This window comes from Doryrhamphus excisus, chromosome 12 (genome assembly GCF_030265055.1).
Source record: "Doryrhamphus excisus isolate RoL2022-K1 chromosome 12, RoL_Dexc_1.0, whole genome shotgun sequence".
Classification (NCBI taxonomy): Eukaryota; Metazoa; Chordata; class Actinopteri; order Syngnathiformes; family Syngnathidae; genus Doryrhamphus; species Doryrhamphus excisus.
The window spans coordinates 5,801,984-5,814,403 of record NC_080477.1 but is presented as its reverse complement, the minus strand read 5'-3'; the positions used below and the strand labels follow the sequence as shown (position 1 = coordinate 5,814,403).

Genomic DNA, 12,420 nt, shown 5'->3' with positions numbered 1-12,420 from the left:
GTATACGCATATAACGGATTTCGCTCATATCGGACAAAACCAGTGGGAACAATTGAATCCGATATACCCGAGGTTTACTGTATATATTGTTTTAAATAGACATAATGAGCTTATTTGAAATAGACACCAAAAGACCAAAACTGCATAAAAAAGTACAAGCCATCAATTTTGCACTATTGCTAAAACACACTAAAACTATAATATAACGAAACAGTCCCTTATGCTATCCGGTCTGGTATGGGATGGCTGAATCTTTCCGACATTGCCTACAAGTCTGAAATTCACACAGAAGATGTATAAGACTGATCTATAGCTCCCGCAAAAAAAGGCAAAATATGTCGATATTAAGAGGGTAGAATAGGTGTGTCCCATAACATGCAATTTTAGTGGCCTCATGCTAGCTGTTTTTCACTCTTTAGAAAGCACAGAAATGGAAAGACATTTCCAGGCTTTTGGATTACGGGCAAAAATCCAAAAAAGTGCCGTTTTCCTTTCACTTTCTCCTAAAGATTTTTCATTACTTTGAGCCCGCTGTGAGTACAGCACATTTCACCAAGCTGATGGGAAAGCACTGACATTAAAAGAAAGTCAAACAAGTTCCACATCTCAACGTAGTTACCTTCTCTAATGTCTTTTAGTGTTGCAGTGCACTATTTTGTCATTTCTCCTACTATTGTGCGTTTCAGCTCCAGTTGGCCTGTTTGCTAAGCAGCATGTCCTCCACCCATGTGTGGATGTGATGAATGAGGGTTGAAGTTGATATAATGGAATTTGAATCCTCTAATCAATAGTTTCTCCCCTCCAGTGACAAATAGACAGCCCCTCTCCACAAATTACACGGACTCTCATCCATTGGCTCTCATTGATGCAATCTAATAACATTCTATTAAGGCTGACTGCTACGCCGTAAAATTGAGAGCCAGCTCATGGAATTATACATTCCTGCAAACGTGATGTTTTTTTTTTTTCTTCGTAAGAACAATGTGGGCAAATTGAGCAAAGATATATCATTGCAAACTGCACAGATGTAGTTGTGTGCAATATGTTCCATGTCCTGAGTTTATATTAGCTCATGATCATTGTCGGTCTGATAGTAATTATTTCATTATAGCCAGTGGCCATTGACAACACCACTATCCAGGAGCAAACTGTGGCTCGTTGCATCCTAAACCAGCAATGTTGCCTCATTTCAAGATTTTTGCTACTGCTGTAGTATTTGTATTGTTATTGTACAATAAATGGCCAGAAACACAGCTAATTACACTTTGAACAAATTTTACTGCAACATTGTGTGAATTGATATATTCCTACAACAGGGCTCGACAATAACGATGTACCGATGACCCGGGGCAAGTTAAAACAAAATACGGGCAAGTACATAAATCCAATCAGTGATATTCCCATCAGGCAAGTGCACTTTGGCATGCTATACTGCCAAGAGTTTTTTTAAAAGCGGTTCTTGTTGGGTGTTGGTAAAACACGGACTGCGTAATTCCGCTGGTAATTTGCAAACCAATCCGTGCAAATCTTGAAATGGACCAATCAGAATCGTTTATTTAGACCGTGGTCCGCGGTCCACAGTCCGCGTTTTACCCACACCCGTTCTTGTTCACGATCAACCAATCAGCGATGGTTTGACTAGGAAAACATCTATCATGGCGTCCCTGCCAACATGGTCTAATTCTTCAACAACTTGTGAAGGAAACATCAAAAAGTGATGAAGCAGTGCCTCCTAAACAAGTATTTTATTAGCGGCAGCAAATCAAATGATGGCACAGGTGAGTGAATCACATTGCTGTGACAATTTGAAGTGGTCACAATGAAACACCACCCATTAGATCCAATACCAAGTGCTGATTTTGCACAAGCTACAAAATCTAGCGCTTCCATTTCTCTGTGTATTTTTCTCACCTTTGCTTCACAAATTATTGTTTGACCATTGAGCATTTTTTCTGGATTAAAAACACTTTACTAGTACACAAATGTGTCTATTCAATAATGTTTCATTGTGGTGCACAACTTATAAATATCACTGCTTACTACGACTACCATGTGTAAGGTAGTATGGCATGCCATGTTGACATACATCTACACAATTTTTCAGACATTCCAAATGCAATGCGTCAGTACTATTATCTGATGAATTATCAGCATATATTGATATATGATATCATTAGGCAGTCTTTTCATTTTACATGGGGCAAGTTCGGGCAAGTAGTTCTCACCTTAAGGATTCCCCATGGGCAAGTCATTTTTGTTTTTAATGTAGAGCCCTGTACAATATGAAAAATAACATTAAGCAAATAAAAGCTTATGACCACCAGATGTTTTTGTATGAGAATATTGTATATTAATACAGTCACTGTTTTAATATTTCATTTTTACACTCGACAGACAATTGACTGCAACAGAGTGTCCCTGTCAGAGTTGGAGTTTGCGTCTGACTTCTGCTTGAAGATTACCAACACCACAGACTGCACGGTAACGCACGTACTATACTGTACAAACACGAACATCAGTATCATTTACAGACACTGAAGAGGGTACATTGATATATTTATTTTATTTATTTATCCAAAAGTTTTCATTTACGGGTTGATAAATGAAACACAAACCCTGTGTTGTTGGTGAGCACAACTGATTGAGAAGAATAATAGTTTAGAACAGGTGTGGGCAAACTACAACATTTCAAAATGATTATTTTAAAAACATTTTAACATTGAAGATGTTTGCGGCAGTAGGATTTGCAAAGCAATTTTTAAATTACTATCAGAATTATTCTGTTTTCTGAAGCGAGGGACCGCGCTTTCTAGTGATGTGCAGATCATTAAGTAATCATAAGGACTATGCCACAGCAGCTCCAGGAAGACTAGGCTTTGATCGAAAGCTGAGTGGGTGGTGTAAGCTGGTGTATATTCTACTACAAAGTTCTGCCGAAAAGGGATATAAGGCTGTTTTTAATCATTCGTTTGTCTGATTCGCCATGTTGTTGTTTTTTGTCTGGGAAGTCAGACAGTAAAAAAAAAAAACTGTTTAGTTTGTATTTACATACAGCCAATTTTACAATACTTTACAGTACAATAAGACAAATAATTCCTGGTGAATTATGTCGTAAAGGTGACCTTAATTATGCTCATTTTCGGCCCTTTGCAATGGGTTGTGGACTCCCTACAGAGCAGCTACAATAGCTGCAATAACCCGCACAGAAAGCTTTCTAGACCTTCAAGAATCTGCACCTATTCCAGCTGTATTTTCTTGGCTTTTTCCAAAACAGTCTGTTTTAATTTATTTCACCCATAGCCTGCTTCCCGGCACGCCCACTCCGCTGTGATTGGTCACACTCCCAAGTGCTCCCGAGGACTTCCGAAATATTGCAGAATCCCACTTTCTCATTTTGTCAGTACTTTTACAGCTACAATAACACAAATAATTCCCGGTGAATTATGTCTTAAAGGTAACCTACTATTATGCTAATTTCCGGCCCTTTGTGTTGAGTAGTGGATTCCTATTGATCGGCGCTGTGGTGTCCCAAGATTATCCAGCATTCTTTGACAAAGTTTGGTTCATGACACATACTTCTCAAGGCCTATAGTAACTTAAAGCTAAACACCAAATAGTCATTGACCAGTGTTGGCTGCACCAGGATAGAGAAAGCGAAGTGGGGTTGGACAACCTGCTCTACTTCCTGAATCACTGTCGCCTGGTATAGGTACTCGCCACTAATGAATGATAATGATGATGGATAGAACACACGAGTCACAGGCTAGCGCAACAACCCCTCTTATGTCTGTTGTTGGACATCCTTGCCTCACTCTGAAGCGGCTAGCGGTAGTACATAGCGGTAGTACAAGGCTTCCCTTCTCTGCAGGCTGCTGGGTCGTCCCGGCTCACTGTCAGAGAAGCCGTGTCTACTTGTAGTTCCAGTTATGACAACTAGGTGAAGCACAAAGACAAAAATGTAGTTTTTTTTTTTTACAGTGGTACATTCATGTTGTACATTTTACTTGTATTATCACTTATTGATAAATTCTTACCAACTTAGGGCAAATGAAATAGGATTTCTGCAGACATTTAAAAACATATTTTTGTGACCAAAAATCAGTGAGTGTGTATGGCCGTCAATGCTGAATTTGCGAATGTTTGTAGATCCACTATAATTACACTTTTTTGACTTTTCACACTCTCAGCACTCTATATGCACTCTCTGCACAATACCATATTATCATTGTGAGGATAAGGTGTAGAAAATGAATGAATAAAATTCATCAATTTAAAACTGAAGGATAAAGATAGGTTATTTATACCACTTGAACAACTTCCATGGCTATGTCACTGATTGTATCTTTTGACCAAAACCAAAAGTTAAATGGCTATTGTTCAAAATTTTGTACAGGTAACAAAGTGTTTTTAAATAATTACAATCTGACTGACACTAATTTGAAGTTATACCTTCCTGTATGGGTGAACTGCACAGATGATTGCAACACATGAATTAAGTTGTCTCCTAGGTGGGGTCAGCTGAAAACACAAAAGCGATGGTACAATGGTTTATGAGCCTATTTGGTGAGATGCTAGCAGCTATTTTTTTCCTCCCACTACCTACCTCACCCAAAGTTTTTCCAATGACAGAGCCACATTTCAATGTGTTGTGAGCAGCCTGCAGCAGAAGAACCTCAGTTTAATGTCTTCTGATATTCTTGCATTGTGGCACATGTTGTGCATGTAGCCGAGCAGCATTTGTGTTGTGCTGCAGTGTTACGGTACTTTTTGGTTGCATGGGTTTAATAGATAATCAATATGTGGTTATTATCTGGCTTATGTTTACTTGGAGATGAGGCTGTTGTTTTTTTGTTTTTTTTATTAGTTTTTTTGCAAGCAAAGGCACTTTGGAATACTGAAAAATGGATCATGGGACATTATTGACAAGGTACTTAATACCCTTTTCCGGGTTGGAAATTGCTTTCCTCTTGCATTTTTATGCTAGCAAATGTTGCTGATATAGAAGAGTATTACATGAACAATAGTATGTATACAGTGCAGGTCTGCTGTGAAGAAGGTATCGCCAGTCAACACTGTTTTGTTCTTATTCTCCTATAGCATCAACGCTGCTTGTCTTTGGGATTTACGGATGATTATTGACCTGCGCGAGGCTCTGCTGCCATAAAGATACAGATCTGGAGTCAGTATTGTCTGCAGATTTTCAGTGGTAGTTAAGGTTAGGATGTGTGAAGGGTAAACTGCTCCTGGATCAGTGCTCAGGGATTGTGAGAAAGGGCTGCTGCGCCTCTCGCCCAATGATGGAGCGCCTGCTTTTGTTCTCCTGTCGACACTCCATTCATCAGCTCAGCCTGCCTAACCTTGCATTAAATGAACAGCACAACCCCTGCGTCTGTGCCGCTCACACACAAGATAAATCCTTGCTCTTAGTTTTTTTTTTTCCCCCCAGCCACCCTTTCTTTACCCCTTTTTACATTTCATAGGCATGTACATATTTAGTCTGCTTTCAAATACTGTAGCTCGCAACCACAAAAAGAATATACTAGTGACATAAAACAAGTTTTTCCAGTTCCTCATCATAACTTATACATAAAATAAGAGGACACGTTAAATTCATGTAGTTTATGTTTGTACATTTGGCAAATTACTTTAATTTGCAATGGGAATGGAATATTTTCAGTGACCTGGTGTTTAGGCCATGTAGCTCCGCAGGAAGTGAGTATTTCTCATCAGCTCTGATGGAGGCAGCAGGAGATAATGACATTCATTTGAAAGCTTTATTACTCCTGAGGGGCAAAAAATGTCTCGGTGGTCATCTCTCACGCACAAGTTCTGCTAACAAACTATAAACTATAAAACTATACTACAAACACAATCCATGCACGCCTGAAGATACTGCAAGTGCGCCAATGGTCACGTACAGTTGTTAATCCAAAGGTGTATCTTTAATACGGCAGTGTATATTTGTGTTGAGAATATGACAGAGATCCAGCAAAATGTCTGAAATGCATTTATCACACGCATTTTAGCACATCGCCTTTTCTTAATTTAGGTTAAAAATATGTAACATTTGCTTAAATATACATTTTCTCCAATAATACATTGGCCATAGTCAACCGTGAAGCAGCATTCATTCATAATTTAAAAACAAAAGAACAAAAAAAAAACTGCAAGAGAGTGAGGGAGCGTGGAGACAGGCATGACTGTATCCCAATATTGGCCAGGACTTCCATTACAAACAAAAGCAATATTGGCAGCAGCTCTTACCAATGTCGGGTCTCATCTTGTGTAGTGTTGGGCGATGTGGACCTTAGCATATATCATGATATTTTTTATAATGTATCACAATATGAAAATATAACATTTAAATTCAGCAGAATCTTGTATAACTTTGCCCGTGGTTGTGATTAAAGGGGACCTATTATGCTCATTGTCCGGCCCTTTGTATCGACTTGTGAACTCCAATAGAGCAGCTACACACAATAACCAGCACATAAAGCTTTCTAGATCTTTCGGAATCTGCACCTATTCTAGCTGTATTTCTATGGATTTTGTGCTTCCTGTGAAAACGGTGTGTTTTAATTTATTCCACCCATGGCACGCCCACTCCGCTGTGGTTGGTTACACTCCCAAGTGCTTAGGACTTACAGTGTTGTAAGCGTCCAACTGCATATATACATATATATACATATATATATATATATACATGTACATGTGCATATACACATGTGTATATATATATATATGTGTGTATATATATGTGTGTTTATGTATATGTATGTGTATATGTATATACATATATGTGTGTGTGTGTGTGTGTGTGTGTGTGTGTGTGTGTAGTGTTGTTTACTTGCTCTCCCAAAGTAGGCGGGATGATTATGATGAGAGCATAAACATGCTCTCATCATCATATATATCAATATATATATCCCAAACATCTATATATATGTGTGTGTGTGTGTGTATATGTATGTATGTAGTGTTGTTTACTTGTTCTCCCAAAGTAGGCGGGATGATTATGATTATATATATATATAAATATATATAATATAATATATATACGTATATAATATATAATATATATAATTCATATATAATATATATAATATATATTATATATATATAATATATATATTATATATATTATATATATATAATATATATTATATATATATATAATATTAATATATTATTATTATATATATATATATATATATATATATATATATATATATATATATAACACTAGACTTACAACTTGGCAGTATATAATATATAGGAGTTGATAATAAACAGCGATTTATCTTTTTTAAATATCTGCTTTTAACATACAGCCATATGTGTTGGATCCTGAAGACTGGACAGTCTGAAGTTTAATGGTACAGCTTTTGTACAGCATCGGTAATGTGGTCATTACACATTTACACACGCAGGACTATCTTGGGTAAACCCACTGATTGTGGTGGGAAATGGCTAAATGGCTATTAGCAACTCCACTCCCTGTATGCATGCTCTATAATGCTACACCAAAAACCACTTTTGTTCCATGACTTACACGAAATAAACACAGTTAGGGCACTGATAAATTGTGACTTACTGCTTGCTCTTCTGCCTCTTAGACACAACCAGCTAACGTTGGCTTCAGCAAGTTTGTTGGCTAGTCCAGATGCCTACTGGCCCATGTTCACAAAACAGTCCAGTGTGAAATGCTGTTGACAAATTAAAATGCATTTCTTTTGCTGCTACGGAATCAGGAATCACTTGTGACTGATGCTGGCGTCGTTAGAAATTATGAACAAATGTAGCTTTCCCTTGCTAACAACGTAAACACAGAAGCAGAGATACTGGGGGAAGCAAAGCTTGAGAAGGACTGAAGGCGTATCTGGCTTACAGCGCACGCCCATATAAGGAAGCCCGCCCTTCTGTAACATCACACACCGCCTTCTGAGACAGAGTGTTTTGAGCCATTCCAAACTTCTTTCAGGGCTCACTTCCAAATGTACAAACCTCATTATCTGAAACTTGGGCATCGTTAAACACGAGAATAAAACATTCTAACTCCATTTATAGTACATCAGAAAAGTTGAAAAAGCATAATTGGTCCCCTTTAAGGAACATGTAGTCTTGTGTTCAGTATAGAAATAGACCCCCTAATTGGCACTGAGCCTCATAATCAGGTGCAGAAAATGCAGTAATTAAATGTGCATTTTACATGTTGTCACTGATGATGTTAAAAATGGAGAACGATACCTGATGTTTTATAGTGAGAGTAGGTTTGTTGCTCAAATTTAGTGTACATTTTCATATGAAGTTTTTCTTTTGTATGCTTGTTAGGAAAAAAAAAGTTTGGAACCTACGATGGCATTAGTTGTGTTTTTTAATTAACAAAACCCTGTGATGGAGCTGGCCGTGGTCTGCTTTGCACAGCTGAAAAAGGACGTTCTCCAGCTGTTCCACTGCACTTATTTGTGTGTTGTCTGAGAACATCATGTGTGAGGAGGTCTGGTTGGATGCAGACTAGGCGAGGCGAGGCTTGTGTGCCACCTCACTGGAACAACAGCAATCTGGCAGAGGGTGAGAGGAGAGGCAGGTGAGGGGATTCACACCCAATGTGCCTGTGAGGTGGTCATGCTTGAAGCCTCCACGCCTGGGTAAACCCTATCAAAAGCACATTAGACCTCTCCTCTGTTGCCTCCACCCCACCCCCCTCACCCATCCCTGTCAGCAACCCTCCCTTTCCCTCCTCTTCATGTCCCCCCACTGTTGTATAATAGTATCTGGCCGGGCCACGCGGCTAACTGACACATAGCTAGGCGAAAGGGGAGCAATGATGAATTGCTCCCTGTTGGTGTTATCCATGATGATAATTATTAATTTTCCCCCCTCTCTTCCCGGAGACTTGGCCAGAGCACTGTAATGTACCAGCCTCCTCCATGGACCATCAAGAAGTCCACTGTCATCACTTATCAAAGACACATTCAGGGCCCGGGGCAAAACACTGATGAAAATTAAATGCATTCATTCCGCTTTTCCCTGTTTTCAAGTGTGGTCGTGTGTATGTGACATCAGGTCTGCTTGCTTTGGCTTCAACCTGGGTCAGTGAGCATTTTTACTACAACAACGCTGTGACAGGAGTTACTGCAGTTGTTGGGCTACCTTTTTTCTTCACTGCATCGTTTCATTTACTCCTGCGTAGTATTGGTTATATCTGCATTCTACTGCCAAAATATTTCAGTAACATGTCAACACTTTACAAGATGGCATGCTATCTGACACACATTTTCAAGTGCTTGTATGCGTGACCTTTCAGTACAGTACAAGACCCCATTTTGTTGGTTCGGGATATCCCACGGATGCTTGTTTGGATCGATTTAATGCCAAATCATTGGTTGAAAACATTCTACCAAATTGTCTTCAACAAGTATCACAATTCTGGTTCACATTTGCTGAGGTTTTGCTGCGTTTTCTTCTTCCGAAGGACCGTTATCTGTAGTTCACCGGTGGTCATTGTCCACTCAACAGGCACTCTCATCCTGGCTAGTTATGAAGCTCTCACCTGGTCTTTAAGCCATCACCATCTACTTCTTCACCTTCAATGATGAATAGTAAAGCTTTACAATAATAGTAAAGTCAAACAAAAAAAAAGTAAGTCAAACAAAAGCAAAGTAAAACAAAAATAAAGTAAAACAAACCATACATTATATAATTTACTTGGTAAATCATTAATAAGTTCCAACAGTTTACCCATAAATATTATATTTTATACATAATGTATGACCCCAAAGCCAAAACAATGAAACATAAGCCACCACACTTTTTGCCGGCTTGTTTCGAACATTGGTTAAAATTGACAATAAGAATCTTAATATAGTTCCTCTTCCATAATACTTTGTACATACATTGATGATAACATGTGATATTTACAGTATCTTAACGTATTTTTAGGATTTAAAACAGGAACTAAACTTCTTTCCCAGGAGCTTATGCTACAACAGCAGCATAGAAATGACGACGACACAATGTCCGCTCTCATTGGGATGGCCGTGTCTTCCAGCACGCAACTTGTGCTTCAGTCTTCAGGCAAAAAATGCTGACTTTGCTGATCTTTTTGAGTCTTTGTAGAGAAATTGGTTCACGTTTGCAGCTCGCATTGACATGTGATGGCATCTCAACCCACAGGCTGCACTCGCAAGCATAGCTAGCAACCGTTTCTGTAGGTATAATTTGCTTTTGGTTGCAGTTTTTAAAGGATTCCATACTTTAAATGTCACATGGCTACAAGAACATGTGTTCTTCAAGTCTCTTTTCATTGTGTAAGTCATCATTTTTATGGTTATCTTTCTAGTTGGTAAAGCCAGCATGGCACACATATATGTAGGCAAATAACATCACAATGGCATGTCTGGAATGGAAGAGAATTGTTGAGAATGTCACTATATTTATAAATGTTATTAATAATATTGGAAAATATTACCGACATGGTTGTGGAAAGTTGGATTCATCACCGCTATTCTTCATGTGCAGTGTAATAAGCGGACTGTATGTGTAGCTTAGTGGAGTGATTTTCAACCACTGTGCCGCGGCACACTAGTGTAGAAACCGTCAGGTGTTCCGTGAGGAATTATCCAATATCACTTTTTAGAATTCATATTTATTAATCATCATTTGCAAATATTATGTCAATAGCCATTATGTCAATAGTATACATGGACCCAAATATTCCAATTGCATTTGGTTTATTTGCTCAAACGGAAAGAATTGAACAGGGATGGAATATTCCTTTAACCAATCCGATTGAGGTATCTTGTGCCCGCTCAAACGGAAAGTTGTCAGGGTGCCTTCTTCTTCGTGGTGTTTTTCTTCTTCTGTTGTTTATTGGCGGTTGGCAAGCAGCTTTCGTATGCATTGCCGCCATCTGTGGAACAGAATCTAAACCCTTCTATACTTTATTCACAAGTCCAGTTTTATTAAAAAAGAAAATATATATCTATATAAAACATGTCCTGAGTTTAATTATAAAATATTAGCAAGATTGAATTTGATCTTTTCCTGTTTAAATTGATCCCGGGTGCGTTCTTTCAGCGCATGCTCAGATATGACGTAACACGCAGATCCAGACGTTCTTCACTTTTAAAAATGGAGGCCAGCAATCGGCACTGGACTAAGCAAAGTTTGTTTTTGATTCAAACTAAATTTCAAGACTGGACAAGACTGAAAAACTGGCATTATTATTATATTATTATTCCAACAAGTGAAAGAAAAACTTGGGGAAGCCGGTATCACGTGATGTTGATGTTTACGTTTTACTGGGCATGCCCTATTGACTATTCTGGTTGATTTTCACGGCGCATGTAGACAAGAGATTGGAATATTCCTTTCTGTGGATACCATTGTTTCCCGAAAGTTCATTCGGAAAGAGAAAAAGTGGTGATGTAAAAACGTGGCTACTGTGGAGTGTCTGTGGTGTAAAGACTGGCAGAGCAATGTAATATTGGTCCGTGTGGCAACACCTACCTTGTTCCTCCCATAGACTTATTGATGCACGTGTGAGGTCGTGGTGACATTTTGGAACATTTTTGGTTAGTGGTGTGCCACAAGATTTTTCCAATGTAAAAAACGTGCCGTGGCTCAAAAAAGGTTGAAAAACACTGGCTTAGTGTATGTGTGTACAGGATGTCGTATGCCAGTCTATGTATGATACAATCACATTTGCAGACCACAGTCCCAAGGCCTTATACTGTATTTTGGGTTCCAAAAAATGATGTTGAGTGAAAGAACACAAAATGCAAAGTGAGTATTATGTGCTTGGAATTTTCTTATCTTTTCTCCCCTTTACATCAGCCCTGCATTTATTAGTAGCAGTGGCCAAACATATGTTAAAGATAGGGATGTCCGATAACATCTAATTGTCTAATATCTAATAATTATCGGTGGGTGATATCTGTCCTTGATGAGAACCGATGTAAATCACTTAGCATTTGCAGGAAAAATGCAGTTGTGTCGCTCAGATGTTCCCTGGGACGGATATTAAACCCAACTTTACGTCAGAACTCATAATGACCTCACCAGCTTCATGGAAATCGCGGGTGGGTTGATATTCCATATCCCATGTTGATATTCCATATAAGCACACCTCTCTTCCTTTGCCTAGCTGAAATAGACATCAAGTCATAATTATTAAATAAGTGCGTTGAATGAAATGTTTCAGTTCTCCATTTTTTACCATCATTTTGTGCTTGCGTTTCACAATGGCCCAATTTCAGATTTCCTGTCTTTCAAAGTTACAAGAAGCAGGTGGCGAACAATGTCGCTTATGAGAGTTTGTCATCAGCAAGGCACAGTAAGTGTAATCTCCATCTGAGAGAAGTGAAACTGCTCTGCCTAATTACACCAAATTTCCTAATTACCACAGCACTGAGGATC

The 12,420-nt window shown here is 38.6% G+C and overlaps 1 protein-coding gene across 4 annotated transcripts in view; it reads left to right on the top strand.

Moving 5' to 3' along the window:
• Window positions 1-12,420, top strand: part of prmt3 (protein arginine methyltransferase 3) — a 67,701-nt gene that overhangs the window by 41,701 nt on the left and 13,580 nt on the right. For 3 of the 4 annotated variants that reach the window (XM_058088916.1, XM_058088917.1, XM_058088919.1), the window contains exon 13: window positions 2,395-2,481. In XM_058088916.1, coding sequence (XP_057944899.1) covers window positions 2,395-2,481 — 87 coding nt within the window. Of the gene's footprint in view, window positions 1-2,394; window positions 2,482-5,097; window positions 6,606-12,420 lie in introns of those variants that run through there. The other variant, XM_058088918.1, reaches the window with a different exon arrangement.